This window comes from Paroedura picta, chromosome 2 (assembly GCF_049243985.1).
Source record: "Paroedura picta isolate Pp20150507F chromosome 2, Ppicta_v3.0, whole genome shotgun sequence".
NCBI lineage: Eukaryota > Metazoa > Chordata > Lepidosauria > Squamata > Gekkonidae > Paroedura > Paroedura picta.
This window is the reverse complement of record NC_135370.1, coordinates 125792365-125814098: the sequence shown is the minus strand read 5'-3', so window position 1 is coordinate 125814098 and position 21734 is coordinate 125792365. Positions and strand designations below refer to the sequence as shown.

Here is a 21734-nt window from a genome sequence, read left to right as displayed (position 1 = left end):
GAAAACACATCCACAGCACAGAGGTTTAGACACAATCCAGCAGAAGCTGAAATGGAGGAACAGAACAAAGGGGCTGCTCCTGCCGCATACCAACCAATCAGGAGAAACCTCCGCACAACATCACTGCTGGAGGTGCAGCTGCAGTGGGTGGGGAGGGGAAAAGCCAACCGAAGCAGCCCATCTGCACCCAGAATAGAGTGTCATCTCTGTGATGAAGCAGGAAAAATCCACTCTTGGTTATGCCGGGGAGTAAGTAGTTTAACCCCATGGTCAATGCTCACCTGTGCAGATGAGGGGGAAAATCCCGACTGGAAATCAGTATCAATTATAGAAGGCTTTTATTTATCTGAACCCAACCAACTTTAAAAGCCCGCTGCAAAAAAGCCCCAGGTTCTTGAAAGATCATATCATTATGTTTTTAAAGTGTTAAGTTTATGCTAGGAATGCGATTATGCTCTTCTCAAACCTAAGAACAAGCGTTCATTCTAAACAAACCCCGTTCTATGGCAGAACATTTTAAAATATATTTTTGGTTTTCAAAATATTACTTCTGAAGGGGTTTGACCATAGTTTACCCCTTTTTATGATGGTATGTGATAAAATTACTCTGGAAGAATCCTAAAGTGTGACATTATGAGCTCTACCTTGGAATGTTTATTTCAAGTAATACAATAGAATCCCAAAATCTGGCTGACTTTGACAGTGTAGATTATGTAAGCATCTCTGCTTTTAATGTTTGAGGTCTGGTTTACAGGAATATTTGGCAAAAATGGAGTACTTTCAAATAATCAAAGATGGTCAGGAGCCTAAATTAACCAGTAGACAATTTTAGTTAATATCTGAAAGAATATTTATAATCAAATAAACAGCTCAGCATATTTATACCACAGCATCTATTACGTACTTAGCAATATGTAATTGCAGGGAACCATAAAAATGTCAATATCAACATAAAATCTTTCTACATTGTTTTGTAGTATATCTAAGAAAACATTATGAAAATATTTCTTACCCTGGTTTCATGAAAACCCTGCCAAAGTGAATCTGAGCATGAAGATCTATGTCCAGCACCTGTTTAAGATAGTCCTGTTTTAAAAAGCAAAGAGAGTTTTAAAAGGGTTCACTGTTTACAAGAATTGTGGCATGAAGTCCTATCCAGTCCTAGGTGTTATGAATACACTGTCTTATGAAAGTCAGCTTCTACGGGAGCTGGTGTAGCATATTGACTAAGAGAAAGAACTGTGATTCAAAACTCACATCTGCCATGCACTCAACTGGGTGGCTTTAAGTTCCTTGTGCAATAACAGGTTGTTAATATCATTTCTATTCAATATATTACCTGCTACTCCCAGACAAGCTGGCTTGTGGGGAATTACAAGATAAAAACCCCACATAAAAAATAAAGCCCCATTAATCCCCACCCAACTTCCCCACCCCACCCTGGCGGTAAATAACTTACTCCAACCCAACCCACCCATCCAACCCAACACCCCTCCTACTGTGTCTCAGGGGTTTTGGGAGCAGTCGCGATGTCCTGGCCATTGTGAGGAGTGGCCTCTGTTCTTACTCAACCCATCCTCAACCAAATACCTGGTGGAAGAGCTCCATCTTAAAGGCCCTGCAGAACTGTGAAAGCTCCATCATGGTCCTCAGCTCTTTCTGGAGCTTATTCTATCAGGTAGGGGCCAGAATTGAAAAGGCCCTGGCCAAGTCCAGGCACACTTCCCATGGGTCAAGGACCACCAACAGATTAGTACCCACTAAGTGAAGAGCCCTGCAGGGGGCATAGGAAGACAGGCTGTCCCTCAGATATGTGTTAGTAATAAAGGATAACCTTATAAGGCGATGTAAGGATTACTGATATCATGTATACAAAATGTTTTGACCACTGAAACTATTGTATGAACTTATCACCATCCTTTAGTGATAGATAAAGGTAACTGTGGTAAGTGTGCCATACTATACTATTAAATATAATACAGGCCGTTCTGCAAAGGCCATTCAAAATGATTGTTGAAATAGTAGCACATTTATCCCCTGTAAAATACTCTTACAAGTAGTACAAAAGCCAGTCTCCAACCTAATAGAATGGGATGTGGTCTGAGAAGAGCTTTGCAGCACGTGAGACAACTCCATGTGGAAAAAGAGAACATCTTCGCCTCAGTGACACAGTATATTCAGGAATCTAACTAAATCAATTTACTCCTTGGACTTATATTTGATGACGTGTACACTTGCCATAAAAATTTATGCTGTGATAAATTTGCTAGTACGTAATGTACAACAAGCCTCCTCATTCAAAACAAAACAGGAAAAATCAACATGTTGGTGGACCAATTCAGATCTGATCCCAATCCTCCCTCACTGCAATCTACTATTCCTTAATGTGTTTCATTCCCATGCCCGGCTTGTCCTTGCTGCATGTCCCACCATTTCAACCCAACACAGTTCTTTGCATGTACCTTTTCCCCCATGGACACCCCCCCTGATGTGATGATGACATCAGCACGGCTGATTCCCTCATTCAAGGCATTAAGTAAATCATCTGGGCTGCAAAAAAATAAAAAAAAAACAAGCAGATTAACAATAATCTACTTTCTAAGAAAAAAATATTTATTTGCTAAAAAACTAAAACGTAACTCCTAAAAAGCTTTAAGTAGACAAAACATTTTACTCAAAAGTAATACTAACAAGAAATTATATTAGTGATACTCCCCCCAACAGCAAATATTAACTTAATACATTGGGAATCCCATTAGCATATAGTTTGCTTGTCTAGTCTGGCTAGAAATACAGCAAGATAGGCATCATTTCATGTAGCACATTACAAGAATTTTAGACTGATGGACTACTGGATAAGATTTTTCTCAACAATTAATTATAAACAACAAAAGACAACACATTTATTGAGCATTTTGGGTTGTATTCATCCTCCCGACTCTGCTAAGGATGGTGTTTGTCATTTATGCATTTATGACCCACTGATGAAAGGCCCTCTTCCTCAGCAGGACATATCTCTTGCCAACAGAACATGGCATCCTTAGGTGAGTGGGATTATGGGCTAAAATCTACCACCTACAGCAAGAAATATAAATGAACATGTGAGAAGAAAAAATTAAATTGGCATTGTCTTCCTGATCATGTGAGTACTGGTGGGCTCACATTTATATTCCTGTGTGACTCTAAAGTACAATTGGCAACTCTGGCTATCCAAGCAATATTTGGTTTATAAAATATCTAACTTTATTAGCTAATGCATTAAATACATGTCTATAACTCCTGCTAATAGCAGTACCCATGGTCTGCATAGATTTTCTCAAACAGGGTTTCATGAAACCCTGGGTTTCTTGATACCCCTGAAAGGGTTTTCCAAATGGGTGGGAGTTAATACATTTTGAATATATTTTTTTAATTTGTTAAACATTTATTGAGTGATATAACCATATATTGTCATGTTGACCCGCCTGCCCCACCCAAAATGGCCAATGATGGGTCTGGAGGGGGTGGGAAGGAGAAGGGCCCCAAGTGGGCGTATGCACAGCTATGCTTCCCAACCATATTCTGCACCATTGCACCAGTTTTGCAGTTTCTCAAAGCCTGATGAATGTTTCAGGGGTTTCTCAGCAGTAAAAAAGTTGAGAAAGGCTGGTCTAGGGCCTCCTAGTAGAGCAGCAAAATGGAACAGCCCACAGATAAGGGCAGGAATTCTCCAAGTTTTGGGGACTCCAAAAATATGCAGAAAAATATTGAAAGGACCTCCCACAAACCAGGCTGATAAGTACTAAATATGTATTCTGAGAAGAGCCTGTCTTGGTGGCAGTGGTGTACAGCTTGCGGGGAATAGAAGAGAGGGAGAGAAAATGGCCTCCTAGAGCCTCTGTGAATGTTAGTCTCCTAAATGGAGAGATTTGGGTGTGGGGATATAAATAGATGAAGAGAATAACCAGCTGCAATTCCTGGTCTTCAAAAATCTATGGTAAAATCCATTTTAAGATCCATGATTATTTTTTAGACTAAAAACATTCAGGTGGTGGGATTTATTAGAGTAAAGGGGAGAGTACATACAGTGTGACATACAACATAATAAATTATGATAATTTGCAGGCTTACAGGATAATGCAGATAACATAATATACTAACAACATAGTTAACTTTATTGAACTTAGTTGAGTTAAAACATGATATAGTGGTTACCATGGCAAACTATGACCCAGGTTCAAATTCTACTCAGCAGTGAAGATTGCTGAGTGATCCTGGGCAACTTACTGTCTCCTAGCCTCACAGGTTTATTGTGAGATAAAATGCAGAAGAGTATAATGATGTCTGCTGCTCTTAGCTCCTTGGAGGAAGGGCAGGATAAAAACAGAGCAAGAATGGATAAAAATGTATGCATATATGTCAAGCAGAGGTGGACATTAAATGAACCACAACCTTCAAAAACCCATACGGGTCTTCAGCCCTTGGCAGGTTTGTGTGGGATAGGGGGCACAACCTTTCTTTTGCACATTCTCTGTGTCATCACATGGGAGAGCAAGGAAGGCTGCCTGCTGGCTCTATAGGGGCCGGTGTGGTCTTTAAACTATTATCCCGTGCTGCTGCCCAACTTGGGCACAGGAGAGTGAGCAAAGCCTTTAAACTATCCTTCACAACCTTCCTGTGGGCAACTTTTACCATTCCTTTGCACCACACCTGAGTTGAGCAGCAGCACAGGAGAGTAAGCAAGGCTGCATGCAGGTCCCATAGGAGCTGTTGCATTTTAAACCATCCTCCATGCTGCTCCCCAACTCAGGTGGGATGTGGAAGATTGTTTAAAGGCCACTCTGCCCCCTATGGGGCCAGTGGGTGGCCTTTGCTTGCTCTCTTCTGCACTGTCTGACTGGACCCTACCACTTCTCCCATCGCTTCTTTGCCTGGACACAGTGGCAGTGGAGGCTACATGAGGCATAGGGCAGTGGCGCTGGTGCCTAAGAAGCCTCTCAAATTAGTGGCGGGCGGCAGCCATAGCAGAGCAAGCGGGATGTGGATGGACCCTGGCTGGAGCACAGGTACATGCTGTGGCACGTAAGACTCCTAAGGTCGCATACATTGGTAAAGATCCTTCTGTGGAACAACTCATAATATTAGACCTTGCCTGAAGAAGAATTCAAAACGGAGAACCACTCCAGAAACTCTTTCTTTCACAAGGTTTATCAGAATAAAAGAAGACATTTTATACAAGTTTCTTGCATTAACTTTATTCGTGTTGATATTTAGAGCCAACATATGTTCTTGTTTTGGTTGCCCGTTGCACTGTGCTCTCCAAAGTAAATATCAAACCATAAACATGCCTACAGTGGGTAAAGGAGGGAGGGATGTGTGCCTCCATAGAAGACCACTCGATGAACAACAGGTACAAGTAAGTGCAACCTTGTTTTCCTATTTGTGGCTTCTGTGCAGTCCCACATGGGAGAATGGCAAGATCACTCACTACAGAGGAGGATATAGGCTTAAAACAGAAGAAAAATATTAGGCTGGGAGTGGCAGACAATTGGAATGGTCTGACCATTAGGTGATGGTGGAGGTCTCTATGGAGGGATTCTGGTTCTGGCAGAGATTGATGAACCTGTATCTTGGCACATCCCCCAGCAGTGGGAACAGTGGGTGGACATTGAGCTAAATATGAGCAGTCAGTGTAATGCAGCAGCAAAAAGGCGAACATGGTCTTATGATGTATCAACAGAGGTATAACATCCAAATCACAAGATGTCATAGTCCTGCTGTATAATGCATTGGTGAGGATGTACCTGGTGTACTGTGTGCAGTTCTGTAGGCCTCACGTCAGAAAGTACACAGACATAATGCAGTGTGTGCAGAGGAGAGTGATGGAAGGGGCCTAGAGACCAAGCCCTAGAAGAATATGCTGAGGGAACTGGGATAATAGGAAGCTGATGGGGAACATGACTACTCTCTTTAAGTATTTAAAAGGCTGTCACTTAGAGGAGGGTAGGAATCTGTCCCTGTTAGCAACAGAGGATAGCACCAGTAATAATGGGTTCAAATTATAGACAGAAAGATGCTGGCTGAATATTAGAACATTTTTTTTAATAGTAAGAGTAGTTCAGCAGTGGAACTGCCTACCTCTGGAGGTGTGGAGCTCCCCCTCACTGGCAGTCTTCAAGCTGCAGCTGCATAAACATTTGTCAGGGATGCTTTAGGATGATCCTGTACTGAGCAGGGGATTGGGTTAGATGGCCTGTATGATCCCTTCTAACTCTATGATTTTATAGTATTTCCTTCCTGCCATTAGATATTTCTTGCTTTTGCAGATCAACAACATGGAAGTATTAATTAACGAACTAAATTACTCAAAATATAAGGATGTTCAATATGGAGTTTACTTACAGCTAAACTCCATAAAACAGTAAATTTGCAGGCACTTAACATTCATTTGAGACTTTCTTAAAAGCTAGGGGATCTTTATTTTTATGAAAGTCTTCAGTCCTATGTATTTTAGATTAAAAACTAGTTATATTAAAAAGTGTAACCATTATTTAGGTTATGAGGTTGATAATAGCATTTGGAATGTCTTTCTTTATTGATCTTTGTTTAAGAAAGAATGTTATAAAATGCTTATTCAAACCTACCTCTTACCTATTAGGCTTGCTCAATGAGTTAGTGATGAGTACTGGATACTAGATACTGATTTTATACATATGAGGGTAAGTCAAAAAGTATTGCTGCAAAATCATAGAAACCTGTATTAAACAAAAACATTAAAATATGAAGCTATTGTTTCTTTACATGCCTTCCACCTAGATCTATAGACTTCTGAAGATGGTGTTTCCACCTATCTAACCTTTCCCTGAAGCATTTTGCATTATTTGATTTACATGGCATCAAAATGGCAGTTTTGGCATCCTCAAGGCCCATTATGCACGGCCGCCGAAACGGCGATTTCGGGTCACATGGAAAACACAGAGGGGGAAGATGCGACGCATACCGGTTATACACGGGGCGGGGCGTGACGGCGGCAAAACCCAGAATAACCGATTATGCACGCGCCGATCCGGGCGCCGCTTCTGGTTGCGCCCTGCTCACCCGGAAGCTGCGCTTTCTTCCGCGTTTCACTGACGCGGCTTTTTCGGCGGCATGCACCGAAGCTGCAGCCGGTTGCAGCCGGCTCCGTGCGTTATCCGTGATTTTAGTTGCCGCCATTCCACCCCGAATGTGCGCTAAAACCCCCGTGCATAATGGGTCCAAGGGAGTCAAATTGTGTTCCTTTTAAATGTTTGAATTTGGGGAACAAAAATAAGCCTGAACGAGCAAGTTTTCAATGATATTCTTATAGTACAACTCTTGGTCCCCTCAAAGGATGAGCAGGTACATTGTCGTGATGGGAAAAAAATTCCTCCGCACAATATCCCGGGTCTTGTTCTCACCAATGCAATTTTCTGTTTTCTTAAAATGTCTTCATTGTAAGCCCCTGTGATCACCCTGTGTCTTTCAAGAAAATTGTTTTCTTTGGAATTTTGTCTGGAATAAATCCATGCTTGTATGCACCAAAAACCTATTGGCAATTTTTTTTTACTTAACCTCGTATATGTTAGTGCTGAAAAATATAAGAAGACTAGGGGCAAAGCCCATTGTATCCAAGAATACAATGGGCGGATAGAGCTTGGCAGGGAAGAGGAAGGGGAGGAGTTGTCCAGTCTGTAAGGGCATGGGGTTGAATGTGTGTGTTGTGTGGGAGGTTGTGGTGGCATGGTGGCAAATGAGGGTATGGGTGTGGAGATATGGGTGTCAACAACCTGTGGTGTGGAATGTTAGTTGAGTGTGGGAGAGGACTGACCTTTGGGAATTTTGGCATAGTGGTTACAGATAAGCTTTCCAGAACCATGTCCTCAGATATGTGAAGGGAAAATCAGACTGGAGACTCTTCTTAGGGGAAGATTACATGGCAACCAATTCCTTCCAGTTCTGCGTCATTTCCCTTCTTGTGTGAATTAGGCCACAGACACCGAAATGCCCCTCTGCCCTAATACACATGGGGTAGTCACAGTACACAGGTCTCCACCCTGTTCCTTCTTTTCCATTTTTTCACTGTTGATAAAATGTTATGTAGCCACATGCTTCTTTCATGGTTGCTCCTTAGAACAGATTTTTGTACCCTATTGCTTACTACCCAAAGGAGTCTCAAAGCGGTTTACAAACACCTTTTCCATTCGTCTCTCCACAATAGTCAACCTGTGAGGCATGTGGGGTTGTGAGAGGTCTGAGAGAACTGGGAATTGGCCGCAGTGACCCAGCAGGCCTCAGGTGTCTCAGAGCATTTTCTAATCGTCTTCCCTTTCTCTCCCCATAGCAGACTCCCCATGAGAGAGATGGGCAAGCCTCACAGGGAAGCTGGCAAGCCTAAGAGGAAGACTTCCTTTGCACAGCAGTCTTGATCTTAGTAAGATTTTTTATACTGTTTTTTTATTTTCCAGGCCAAGGTTATTTGCCAGGCCAAAAAGTCATTTCAGTTACCACGTGTCTCCAGCCATTTACTTGTTCTCTATTTACAGTTTCAGGCTGTAAATATTTATTTAGATCTTTCCAGACTCACAGGACTGATGCTGGTCTGCCTGTCTGTGCCACAGAAAACAAACAGTTGCTGGTAAGGGCTGACCATAGCCCATAGCTCAGAAGGGACACACCTGCACCACTCCCTCCCAACTGCAGGCAAAAATGGCTCCTTTGAAGGCCGGACTCTGAGGCATTGTACGATTTTGAAGTCCCACCGCCAAACCTCCAGGAATATTTCCAACCCAAGGGTAGCCAACCTCCAGGTGGGGCCTGGAGAGCTCCTGGAATTCAGTTCACCTGCAGAGTATAAATATCTTCTCGCCAGCAGAAAGGGCTACTTTGGACAGGGTTGTGGTAGAGAAGAAACATTTAAGGCCTCCCACACAGGTTGCTGTTGAATTGAAAGACTTGAGGCGTACTGCACAGGGTTGTTGTGCAGATGAAACAGGAGACAAAAGAGCCAGTTTCTTCTGCAGAATAATTCTGTGCAGTGGCCTCAAATCTGCAGAGAGTTACAAAGAAGAAAGACACATGGCTTGGCCGTGCCTAACCCCCGGCCAGAGCAGTGTTTTAAGTGAAAAGGGGATTTTCTGTGGCCTCCCTGTCAGCCAACTGTTTGGCAGAAGGGGAAAGTCCTCCCCCCTCAAAAGGAAGGCCCTCAGGCTCCCCTGTGTTGCTCTCTGAAGGAAAATGCCTCTCTCCCCTCAGTCAGGGGCTGTCAGAGGCTCCTCAAGGGAGGGGGAGGGGGAGGGAGCGCACTTTCCAGCCTCCTGCCAGCTCGGTCAGGGTTCTGAGGCAATCTGCAGTTGCACTTGACAGTTAGGACAGCCTTGGGGCAAAAAAGGCTGGTGCAGCCTCTGGTCTCATCCCCCTTGGCAGCCCTACTGACCTCCTCTCCCAGCGGTGGTCAGGAGCAGACTGGCAGCCAGACTGGGCTGGGTGAATGGAATTTTGGTCTGTCCTGGTGAGGGGCCAAGGGGCCAATTGTTGCCCCCCTCCATCAAGGACTGAGCCCACCCCAACACCCCTTACTGTTTTATTAAGAGGGGAAAGATGGTATCTATAATATGGATTAGGGGTAAATATAATTAAAACAGAAATTTACTAATTAAATTACTTAATTTTAATCCCAAGGAAACTCTGGATAACTGATCTGTATACCATTTTGTTGCAATGTTTTTGCAACGGGAAGCAAAAGAAAATTCCAGCAAGCAGAGAATTTGTGGGGAAAAGTAAGACATTGTTTGTACATTAAATTAGCTCTATATAGAAGTGACAGTGAAACAGACTGAAATCACAAATTCTGGGCTCCTCTAACAACAGTGTATGTTTTCCCCGCTTCTGGGATATTCCCTTATCTTACAAATCCATGTCATGTATCTCCAAATTTTGGAGACACACCAGTTAAGAAGAGCATTTCTAGTAGCTCGCTTAAACATCTTTCCCTCAAATGTCACCCGAGGTAGATTTTTGAAGATCCCTCCTCAGGAGAGATACTGTTTACATGGATGTAGAGTCCCTGACACGTTGTACTATATACTTCTGGTGTGTGCTAAGTTTGAAGTATTTCATCTCCCGTTAGCTAATTATCTGAAGAAATTGAAATTCAGCTGTGTTAATGAGCACTGGATTTAAATGATACTAAATGTGAGGGACACAGCAACTATTATAAAAGTAGCAAAGTTTTTACTGGCAATTTTAAATGAAAATCTTTTATGATAGATTTTACATCTGAAACTGTTTGAAATTTTCATTTTATACTTTGCAATTTTATGCCAATAAAGGTACTCTAAATCTGAATCTGACTGAAATCAGCATACTACTTAATTCATATGGAGCAACTGTTGTAAGTTATGTTATATTTATTAATACCCTCTATTTCTTGATTATTGCTTTTGTCAATAGTGTATTATTTACAATAAGGGGGAGGGGGTAAAGGAAATAGCAGTGTGTCTGGAAAACTACATCAGTAATACACATCCTAGTTCAACAAAATCAGAGCCCAGTGGCACTTTTAAGACCAACAAAGATTTATTCAAGGCATGAGCTTTTGAGTGCAAGCACTCTTCCTCAGTCTATGAACTACCTGGTTTTGCAGCTCTGTACCCTACACATCCTAGTTGCCCAACTTATTTTACTAAGCTGAAGGTCTTACTGAAGTCATAAACCTGGGATGCACTATGTTGTATCAATGGGTATTCTGAAAAGGATAGCATGAGTATCTCCAGTCTGTTTCAAAATAAGCCAACCTCTAAGGCTGGTCCCCAACCCCCGGTCCAGAGACCAGGACCAACCCGTGGATCAGTCGGTACCGGGCCACTGCTCCTCCTCGTCCTACTGCCCGGCTGCTGCCTCAAGGGCTGCCCTGCCACTCTGCTGCCGGCTCACCTTTGGTGCTCTCCAGCAGCCGCCATGGCTGAAGCTTCCCCTCAGCGTGGGACTGTGCAGCTGCTACTAGCAGCGCCTCCCAGCGGGTGGCAAGAAGTCAGGGGCACCAGCAGGAAAGCAAGTAGAGCAGGGGCTCAGGCGGCAACAGTGACGTCCCTCAGGAAAACACTACTCCCCCCCCCCCCAGGCCTCAGTAAAATTGTCAAACATTGACCGGTGCCTGGTGATAAAAAGGTTGGGGATCACTGCTCTAAGGTATAAAATTAAAAAGCTGATTATATTGCAAAATCAAGTAATCTACTGAATCTCTATTAGTGCTTATCATTCTGGATCTGGTTTTTGAGTCGGACAGCACTGTTTCAGGATTCAACTCCAAGTTTTCCTCCCCAATGCCAGAATTTTGGGCTATTATTTTTAGTTGGAAAATGAATGCATGGTGCAGTTGTTTTAAAGATAATGTCACCTAATTTGCACAGGACAATAAATTGTGCCTTGGCTTGTTGGGGATAATAATGGATGGAGCCAGTGTTTAGTGTAACAAGTTTTAAACAGGTCAATTTTTAGATTTTTATGTATTTTACTGTATTTGGGGTTTTAATCTATGAATTTGTTGTAAAGCCATCCCAAGACCATTTTGGAGTGGGGTGGCCTAGAAACCTAACAAACAAACAGTTTCAAGTAGAAGGTACAAAGCAGGTTGGATTACACAGCCCCCCCCCCCCCCCCAAATCAGAACCCGCTCAGTGCACTTCTCTCCACTGTTTCCTATTTAGGAACATGACAGTGGCCTGGTAGGAGAATGTTTATAGGAATTCTGGGATCATCTGTTTTTTTCTGCATACTCTTACAGTGACTGACTGACATTTAAAAATAATCTTTCCACTGAAGATACTGTTGTGGTCCATTATCTCCTTTCACAAATTAAAAAAAAGTTCATGCAAAAAAATAAAAAGAAAAAAGAGGAAAAGAAAAAAAGGCTTCCCTGTCACAGTAGTCTTTGAAATGGAGCATTCTGTGTGTGATTACATATAATGAACAGATCATCCAAATTCTATGAGATATATGTCTTCAAGCTGGGTGACCACTATAGGGATTCCTTAATTACTATTACTGTTTAAGAGGATCCTGGTGTGTGATCTCTCATTCCTCACAATATGTCATTGGCTTAGAACAGTAGCTGCTATCCTTAAATATTCATTCCTGGGTCTTGCCTCCAATGATGATTGGCTGGGAGCTCATTTCTTGCAAGAATCCAATTGTAAGGAAGACATGTAATTGTCCAGGAAACCAGGACAATGAAAGAAACCATGATAAGCATCTAAACATAGGAGAAAAAATCTTGTTTTTTTTTTAGGGGGTGTGTTTCATAATGTCTAAGAATCCTGAATTTGATGTTACCATTCTGAAAACTCAAGTAAACACCTTGAAACAGTAATTTGGTGTATAGTTTGAGGTTCTGGTGTTAACCTTCGTCCATCTGTGGTCTGGGCCCCACATATCTGAGGGATTGACTATCACATTATGCTCCCTTCGGACTTTATGCTCTGTGGGTGCAAATCTTTTGGTGGCCCCCAACCCATAAGAAGCATGCCTGGCCTCAATTAGGGCCAGAGCCTTTTCGGTCCTGACCCCGATGGAATGAGCTCCCAGGTATGAGGATCCTGATAGAGCTTTCACAGTTCCACAGGACCTTCAAGATGGAGCTCTTCCACAAGACATTTGGTTGAGGCCAGGGCAGTTAAGATCAAGGGCAGTTAAGACCAAGGGGACAGCTTAGCCAGGACAGCAGGCTGTTCGCCGATCAATACTGCCCTGAGGCACTTGGTGGGAGGCTGTTGAGACAGAAGGCGGTAGATGCAGTTTTAGGGTTCACCGTCTGAGAGGGCTAGGGGTTTTAAACTGGGGAATGTTTTACTGTTTTACTCCGGGGTTTTATACTTTGTAACATCTCACAAGCCAGCTTGCTGGGAGCGGCGGATAAGAAATCTAATGAATGAGTGAATGAATGAATGAGGGGATGCACACACTTACTGGTGCTATGTTAAAAGTGTGCTTGTTTCCTTCAGCTGTATGCAGGAAACTAATGTTATTCTCTTTTGACCATAATCCCTAATGGCCTATGCCTCTTGCTGCCTCCTGCTGTCAGACCCATCATTTCATTAAGCAAATTTCATTTTTAAATATTTATACCCTGCCTCTTAGTAATGATGCTCCTGAATAAACCATTTAAAGCAATAAAACTAATTAATCAGATTTAAACAATAGCAAGCCAAAATGAGCCATGTAATAATACATCTGAAAAATCATCTGGCAGGGAGAAAACTATTGATAAATAAACCTCATAATGTACAAGCACTTGACGTTAGCCAAGCAGTATGGATCCTAATTCTGTCAGGTGGATTGATAACTGGTTGACTGATCGTACCCAAAGGGTACTTGTCAATGGTTCAGCATCCTCTTGGAGAAGAGTGACAAATGGAGTGCCCCCAGGGATCTGTCCTGGAACCTATGTTGTTCAACATATATTTATAAATGATTTGGATGAGGGATTAGAGGGGATACTTATTAAATTTGCAAACAATACTAAACTGGGAGGGGTAGCAAACACAACTGAAGACAGAATCAGAATACAGGATGATCTTGATAGGCTCGAGAAGTGGGCTAAACTGAATAAAATGAAATTCAATAGGTAGGAAAAACCAAGTACACCAATATAGGATGGGGGAGGCTTGTCTTGGCAGTAGCATGTGCAAAAAGAATCTAGGAGTCTTAGCAGACCATACATTGAACATGAGTCAGCAGTGTGACTTGGGGGGCTAAAAAGGCAAATGGCATTTTGGGCTGTATCAAACAGAGTATCGTGTCCAGATCACGGGAGGTGATGGTACCACTTTGCTCTGGTTCGGCCTCACTTGGAGTACCGTGTTCAGTTTTGGGCACCACAGTTGAAAAGGGATGTAGACAAACTAGAGCATATCCATGGGGTTGCGATGCGTCGGACACGACTTCGCACCTAACAACAACATGACTGTAGATAGGTAGCTGACAAATGAATCCAGGAAACACTGAAGTAATAAAGCTGAACAAGCTCTGTATTTAGGGATAATGAAATAGCGATTTCCACTCCACTGATGTTCAGCCTACTGATCCACTCACATTTGCTGCTGCATGCATTGCCTGGATGCAACAATAGCAACAGTAGACAGACATATGACCTCCATCTGGTTAAATGGACTTTCCCCTCATAGATTCAGAGGTTATGGGTTGGATCTAGCAGAGGATGGAATGAGGGGATTCTTGCTGATTCCCCCCTCCTCATAAAATCCGGGGGGCAGTGTCCCAGGGACAGAATGATCAACATTTTGAGGGGCATTTTCATGCTGTATTGGGAAGGCAGAAGTAGGGAGATTGCAGTCGGTGGATGAAAATCCTTTTTGGCAGGAGAATTTTTTAGTGGATACAGACTAGTGACCATAAAGGTTAGCTGAGAGAATTTATAGTGATAAGAACTTCTGTGTATAAAAGGCTGAAGCTGCTAAATAGTGGACTGGCCAGACAGGGAGCACAAATTGCCAAGAATATACTTCCGTACCTTCCAAAAATAGGCAATTATCTTTTGCACAAAAGTAAAAAAAAAACATCAGATACATAAAAATGATAAACTTTTAGCAGGCTAAAGTTACAAAATGTAGTACATACTTATCTCCTACAATTCCCAGGTTGATGGTTGGATACCCATGTTCTTGAATTGTTGCTAGAAGAGTTGAACGATTACTGTCTCTAATCTTTCCTGGTAACAAGTCATCCTCAGGATTCAGTAGCTATACATACGACCACAAAATTAAATGCTTCAGTATTCAACTACAGCTAATGAAACATAAAAGCTGTTCTGTATGTGTTCAAATTTCAGCTGAATTTAGGAAACAAAATGCTAGTCATTCTTAATTTCTAGAGGTTCATTTAATCAGGGAGGAAGTTTCATGTATTATATTGATTTCTTTGCTATACTAGCCAAACCAGAAAATAGCTTCTTTGAAACAATGTCAACATTTAGGAACATATGATATAACAGTTCAATCATATACACAGTTGCCCTATTTTAAACTCACTGAAATGGGTCTAGACTAGGATAACACTGTCAGTGTTAGTATCTTGGATCATAATTATTATTTCTGTTGTTACATAGCGATTTTAGATCATATACTTGACTATAACAAGTGTGTGTGATTGTAATCCCTGTTAAAAAGGTGTGCTGCTCATTGGTGGCTGGCCACAATTTGTCTCTCTTAAAGCTTTACAAAAACCTAGGCTGCAGTATTTTACAGAAATTAAAATGAGGCCCTTGGGTTTGGGCTACTTTTCAATGAATTGTAAAATAATGAGTTGGTATTTTCTTGAAACAAAGGCCTTGTTGCTGTCTAGTGGAACCAAAAACAAGGGGGAATACAGAGGAAAGGATGAAGCCTGAACCTTGGCTTAACAAGCAGTTTTGTCAGTGATGCAAACACTGTACTGGAGCTTTTCCTGAGCGTCTTTTATCACTGACTTGCCTGTTCTCCTTTGAAATCGAAGCAAGCAGGAATAATTATTATTTTACATTTTGACCTTTGAACTTAAATACATAGAAAATCTCTGCACGGTGAATTTTATTTTTTCCTAGTCAACATCAGCTTCCAAACCACTGATCTGTGCTACAGTTTCAAGGACAATGAAACAATAGAGGCATTTTCAAAAGCAGCTCTTTGTTAAAAAATTAAATACGTAAGAATTTCATCATGCAACAAGCAAAATTTCAACAGAATTTTATTATATTTTGTTTCTATGGTACAGCAGAAGACAAAAAAGGCCCCTTTAAAACTAGCTTCTTGCATGCTGAATTTTTTAATAAAAGACATTTTAATTTGGAAGAGATTTCTATTTGTGTGTGGGTGTATTTGTTTTGCAACATCCAGGTGAGCTTTATCTAGAACCTGCAAATTGTGTGTACCTATGGAACCTATGGAAGAATCCTGAGCTTGTGGTTTATGTGAACAGGGAGGAGGGGGATCAAGAACCAAAAGTGTGAACCCTTCTGAATTGCTCCCTTACAGTTTCAATCTGAAGAGCAATCCAGCAGAAGAGAGCGACATTTGTAATTATCCCTATTAAAATAATTTGGATTTTTTGGAAAAAAGTATCAGTAATATTGGGTACAGTCCATATACATTGATAACAGTAGACAAATTACAACAATTTACAAGACATGATCTCAAAGCACATGTTACAACAATTCTGCTATAGCTGAGACTGCCTAGTCAGGGCCTGGATGTAAGAATGCTTAAATATCCAATGCAAATGGCCTTTCGTTCCTCAGCAAAGAGGATGGATATAAATGTAATAAAGAAATAAGTACTGCCATACTTTTACAAAACTTGTAAATGTTTGGTTAGCAATACTTTATTACCTCATTCCCCGTGGACATGACTGCAACCACTGGAAACTTATTAACTTCAACTTCTGTTACTCCAACAGTTGCTAGGAGACCTATTTCTGATGGGCCCATGTGTGTTCCTTTGGCCAACACACATTCACCTCTTTTAATGTCATGTCCTATAGGTCTGAAAATGCACACAAAATGGAATACAATTGAAATGTATTCAAGTTAATAGACCACTCTCGAACAAGATGATGAAATTTCAAAACCTATTAACAGCAAACCACATTCAACTGACTGCTATTCTTATTTTAAAAACCACTGCAAGTGTGACAGAAAGCGATTCACTAACCTGATATCTTGGCCTGGTCGAGCCTGCACCAGAATACGCACCTCAAGTTCTTCAGTGCCCTGTATTTAAAGAAACAATAAACATAACTTCTTACCTATTAACATAAATTACATAGCTACTATTATATACTGCACTGAGCCTCAGAGAAGGGCAGTATATAAATGTAATAAATAAATAAATGAAATTTTATTATTAATCTGCATTGTGCATGAATAAATCTCAAATTCTGTTATGGTTTGATCTGTACACAGCATATTGTGTATTCTGACTTTCAAAAAGCTGTTGAAAGGAGTGGAATGCAAAGAAACTGCACTGTTGATTTCCCAATGTTATAAATAAGCCAAAAACGAAATCAAAAGGCCAAAATAACGAGTCTCTCATCCACTCTTATTAGGTATATAGGCATGTGTATATGTGCCTCCTTCCACCTGTGATACAGTATAGCTGGTAACCAATTTAAAATTGTACACTGATTTATTAATTATATTTCAATATATTTACACATTTTAACGTGTATTTAAATATTTACACATTTTAAAATAAGATATTTTTACAAGGTCTTGAAGGAAGGAAACAGTTCTCTTAAGCTAAATCTTTATTTAGCACTCTGGAACAAGATCTGCATAATTCAGGTAAGTGTTGGAAAGTAGCAGCATTTACAATTACACAGTTCCAGCTCTCTTATAAACTCTACATCTCTTTCCAAATATTCTCTCCATATCCTTCAACCCAATGAAAAATTAACTATATCAATTTAGGTGACAGAAACTGTAACAAGCATACAGTGTTCTTTGTTTCAAATATGTATTTCTGGAGTGTATGCAGCCACATGGCTAGGACCGTAGAATGTCCCCTAATAGAAATGCTACAATAAACCATTTTATTATTACTCACATCATCTGATTCCCTGATGAGTTCTGTGTCTTCCACTTGCACCACAGCGTCAGCACCACAGGGTATTGGAGCACCAGTTGTAACTCGCATTACCTGACCAGGCATCACAGTCTGTGTTGGCTGAAAAATATCACTCAATATCAACTAATTTTTAAAAGAAAGAGGAAATCTAAGAGCCTCATGAGGCTGCAGAAATAATCAACCATGTTAAAATAACCTTTGAAATACAGAAACTTATTTTCTTAGCACACCGGAATTAGCACTAGTCCCATGCAGTATTCGTGATAGGATAGCGATTGCCTGTCCAGCACTGTGACTAAGGCTGACCCCCAGGGAAAATTGGTTCAATTCCTATATCACACACAGCCATTTATTAAGCCTGCTATGGTTAGCATGCTGGTCCAAATAGAAGCCATTCTACTGTACACCAGTACATGAAACCATGACTTTAAGGTGGTTCATAAATAACAGTAAATAATAAATAAATAAATAATATCCTGGCAAATACATGGGGAAGAAATGGAGATAGTGACAGATTTTATTTTCCTGGGCTCCAAGATCACTGCAGATGGGGACTGCAGCAAAGAAATTAAAAGACGCTTGCTCCTGGGGAGGAAAGCTATGGCAAATCTAGACAGCATCCTAAAAAGCAGAGACATCACCTTGCCAACAAAAGTGCGTTTAGTCAAGGCTATGGTATTCCCAGTTGCAATGTATGGCTGCGAAAGTTGGCCCATAAAGAAGGCCGAGCGTCAAGGAATTGAGGCTTTTGGACTCTGGTGCTGGAGAAGACACTTGCGAGTCCTTTGGACTGCAAGGCGAACAAACCGGTCAGTCCTAGAGGAGATCAGCCCTGACTGCTCTTTAGAAGGCCAGATCCTGAAGATGAAACTCAAATACTTTGGCCACCTCATGAGAAGGAAGGACTCCCTGGAGAAGAGCCTAATGCTGGGAGCGATCAAGGGCAAAAGAAGAAGGGGACGACAGAGAATGAGGTGGCTGGATGGAGTCCCTGAAGCAGTAGGTGCAAGCTTAAATGGACTCCGGGGAATGGTAGAGGACAGGAAGGCCTGGAGGATCATTGTCCATGGGGTCGCGATGGGTCGGACACGACTTCGCACATAACAACAACAACAAATAAATAACAGTTTGTCTTAATTATGGTTTTGCGTTTTGGCTTCCTTCACAATTTTGTCTTTATACTGTGCAGGCTAATCAGGATACTCGGCTGAGTATTTGCAGGTGAGGAGGTGAGGGAATGGGTGAAAACTATGAAACTAGGATATTATTTTAACAATCACCCAGGGGAATGAATTCTTGTTTCATACAGGAACCACAGTTAAAATAAACAATGGTTTTGCATCATGTCTTAACTGAGCATACATACAGAAGCCAATATATTGTCCAATTAAATACTTGCCTTGTGTGGCAACACTGAAAAGGTGGATGGTATATTATCAGTTACAACAGAATTAGACCACTCAAGTGACTTTTCAACAGTTAAATGCTATGTCCAATTTAGTGACTGTCCTATCATCATGTGTTATCCAAGGCCATTTGGCTATATAGTATAGTTAACTCTTAGAGCAGTGGTTCTCAACCTGGGGGTTGGGACCCCATTGTAAGTCGAACGACCTTTTCACATGGGTTGCAGCAGAGCGAGCAGCTTGGTGTTGGGGGGGGGGGCGGGCGCTGCCACTTGCTGCTCCTCCTGCAGGTGCCTGTGCTTGGCCAGCAACCGCTCAGCCAGCAGCCGCTGCAGCAGCACCTCCAGCATGGCGGTCTCCTGCCAGGCACTCCAGGTGGTGGCACAGCTCAGCGGCCTTGGGCTCCAGGCGGTAGCACAGCTCCTGCAGCTGTGCGCCCAGCCTCGGTTCGTACCCGCCTTTCTCTCCAAGGGGTCCCAAAGTGGCCGACATTGCTCCTCTACGATTTCATCCACATAACAGTGTTGCGGGGTAGATTGAGATAGAGCGTTCATTTGTCTATAGCAGCGGAAAAGAGCGAGATCGGCATGGTGGGACAAGAGGCAGAAATGAACTGAGACTCTCCCCCCCAAAAAAAAACCCAATTTATATACAATCATGAATGGATCTTCACGCCATTGGTCAGTTTTGGTTCTGTGAAAGGACACTTGCATAATTTTATAGTTGGGGGTCACCACAACAAGAGGAACTGTATTAAAGGGTTGTGGCATTAGGAAGGTTGAGAACCACTGTCTTAGAGGTTCGAATCATACAGTTGGAAAGGACTTCCAGGGTCATCTAACCCAACCCCCTAAACAATGCAGTAACTCACCCATAGTGTCCACTCATAGTGACCCCAATTTCATGCCCAAATGATCCCTCCACCAAAAGTCTCCAGAATCCAGCCTGGCCTAGAAAAAATTCACCTACCATCCCACAGTGGCAATTAGCAATTCCCTGGGTATGCAAGGAAAGGCCACAAGAGACAAATACTGGCACATCCCTTCCTGCCCACCCCCTCACAATCTGCCTAAGTTCATACAATCAACATTTCTGTCATATGATTATCTAGCCTCTGTTTAAAAACTTCCAAAGAAGGAGAACTCATCATGTTCCTAGGAAACCAGTTCCACTCTAACTGTCAAGAACTTCTTCTGGATGTCTAGCCAAAAATTCTTTTGAATTAATTTCAAACCACAGGTTCTGGCCTGACCCCCTGGCCCCGAACGACAGTGTTGGAGGAGGTGATCTACCCTGACAGCTGTCAGAAAATCAGCACACTTGGCAGCTCACTGTCAGGGTAAATGGGGTCCAGCTACATCTCCTTGCTCTGATGAGAATAAGCTCCAGCTGCAGGCTCTCTGAGTGAAGGCTGCCCTACCTGGCTTCTGGCTATTTCAGTAGAGCCTTGAGGCAAGGCTCTTTGTTCTGGTTTGCCATAGTGAAGCTCTGTTCCTGCTTTAGCTCTTTTGGCTTGCAACTCTGTTCCTGATTCAGATTTGTGTTTGCCTTTGTTGTGTTCTCTCTCGTTTTGACTACAGCTTGGCTTGACTTTGCTCTCCACCCTGTGTTCCTATAAACTCTGCCTCTCCCAGCTCCTGACTTCCTGGACTGGACTGGACTCTGGGGCAAGCACTCTGCTATGGCACAACTACCTGGTTGTGCAGGTGCAGCCCAGCAGGGCAGGACATAGCCCTTCAAGTATTTGAAGATGGTTATCATATCATCTCTTAGTCATTTTCTCTCCTGGCTAAACATACCAAGCTCCCTCAACCTTTCCCCATGTGACTTGGTCTCCAATCCCCTCAGCATCTTTGTAGCCCTCCTCTGGACATACTCCAATTTCTCTATGTCTTTCCTCAGTTGTGGTGCCCAAAACGGAACACTACTCCAAGTGACATATTACCAGAGCGGAGTTTCATTCTTCCACCCACTGTCCTCTTGTATTGGGTTCTCCTCTAATTGTTGAGACATCTTTCCCACCTCTCCCAATTGCCCTCCAAAAAGTGCTCCATGAGTTCTTCCTAAGAACTCTTCACCCTCCTTTATAGAATAAAGTGTGGGCAGGTGTTCCTCTAGCTTCTGTACCTTCTCCTCCAGGAGTGCTACTAACTTGCACTTGGGGCATGTGCATTTAAAGTTATCCCAAGGTAAAAATACAAATACAAAAATACAGACAGTGCATGTCACAGCCTCAGGTTCATCACCAGCTATGCCATTTCGATCCTTTGCGGGAAGAACCAGACCCCTTCTGCAAACTCTGGAACACTGGTTTGATCCACAAGCCAAGAGCCCTTTAGCTCTTGCCTTTTGGCACGCCTCAAAGGCAAAAAGATCAAAGGTTGTAAAAGATCTGCCTAATCTGGCAGATCCTAACCAACAGGGGTACTGTCGTGCAGGTCTCAAATGGAGAAAGCAGCTCTCTCCTACGTCTGCTCCTATCAGCCAGAGGAGCAAGAGTAAGTATGTTCTCCTCAGCCACTTTCCCTCTGCTTTATAAAGGGTCTGCCCTGTCTTGGGGACAGTTCATTTAGAGGCTCCACCTCTAATGGGATCAGAGTGATTCCTGTGAGGACCTGTTGACATCTCCAGCAGCAACTCACCCCCTTTTATCCCACTTGTGGCTCAAGGCTGCATTCCAGCTAAGTTAGTGAAGAAACAAAGGGCCAGTCATTCA

The 21734-nt window shown here is 42.3% G+C and overlaps 1 protein-coding gene across 13 annotated transcripts in view; it reads right to left on the bottom strand.

Moving 5' to 3' along the window:
- GPHN (gephyrin) overlaps positions 1-21734 on the bottom strand; it is a 357972-nt gene that overhangs the window by 10512 nt on the left and 325726 nt on the right. For all 13 annotated transcript variants that reach the window (XM_077322479.1, XM_077322482.1, XM_077322474.1 and 10 more), the window contains 6 exons: positions 17592-17711; positions 16698-16756; positions 16376-16529; positions 14632-14753; positions 2463-2550; positions 1013-1086 (listed from right to left, as the gene is read on the bottom strand). In XM_077322479.1, the coding sequence (XP_077178594.1) occupies positions 1013-1086; positions 2463-2550; positions 14632-14753; positions 16376-16529; positions 16698-16756; positions 17592-17711 (617 nt within the window). The remainder of the gene's footprint in view (positions 1-1012; positions 1087-2462; positions 2551-14631; positions 14754-16375; positions 16530-16697; positions 16757-17591; positions 17712-21734) is intronic.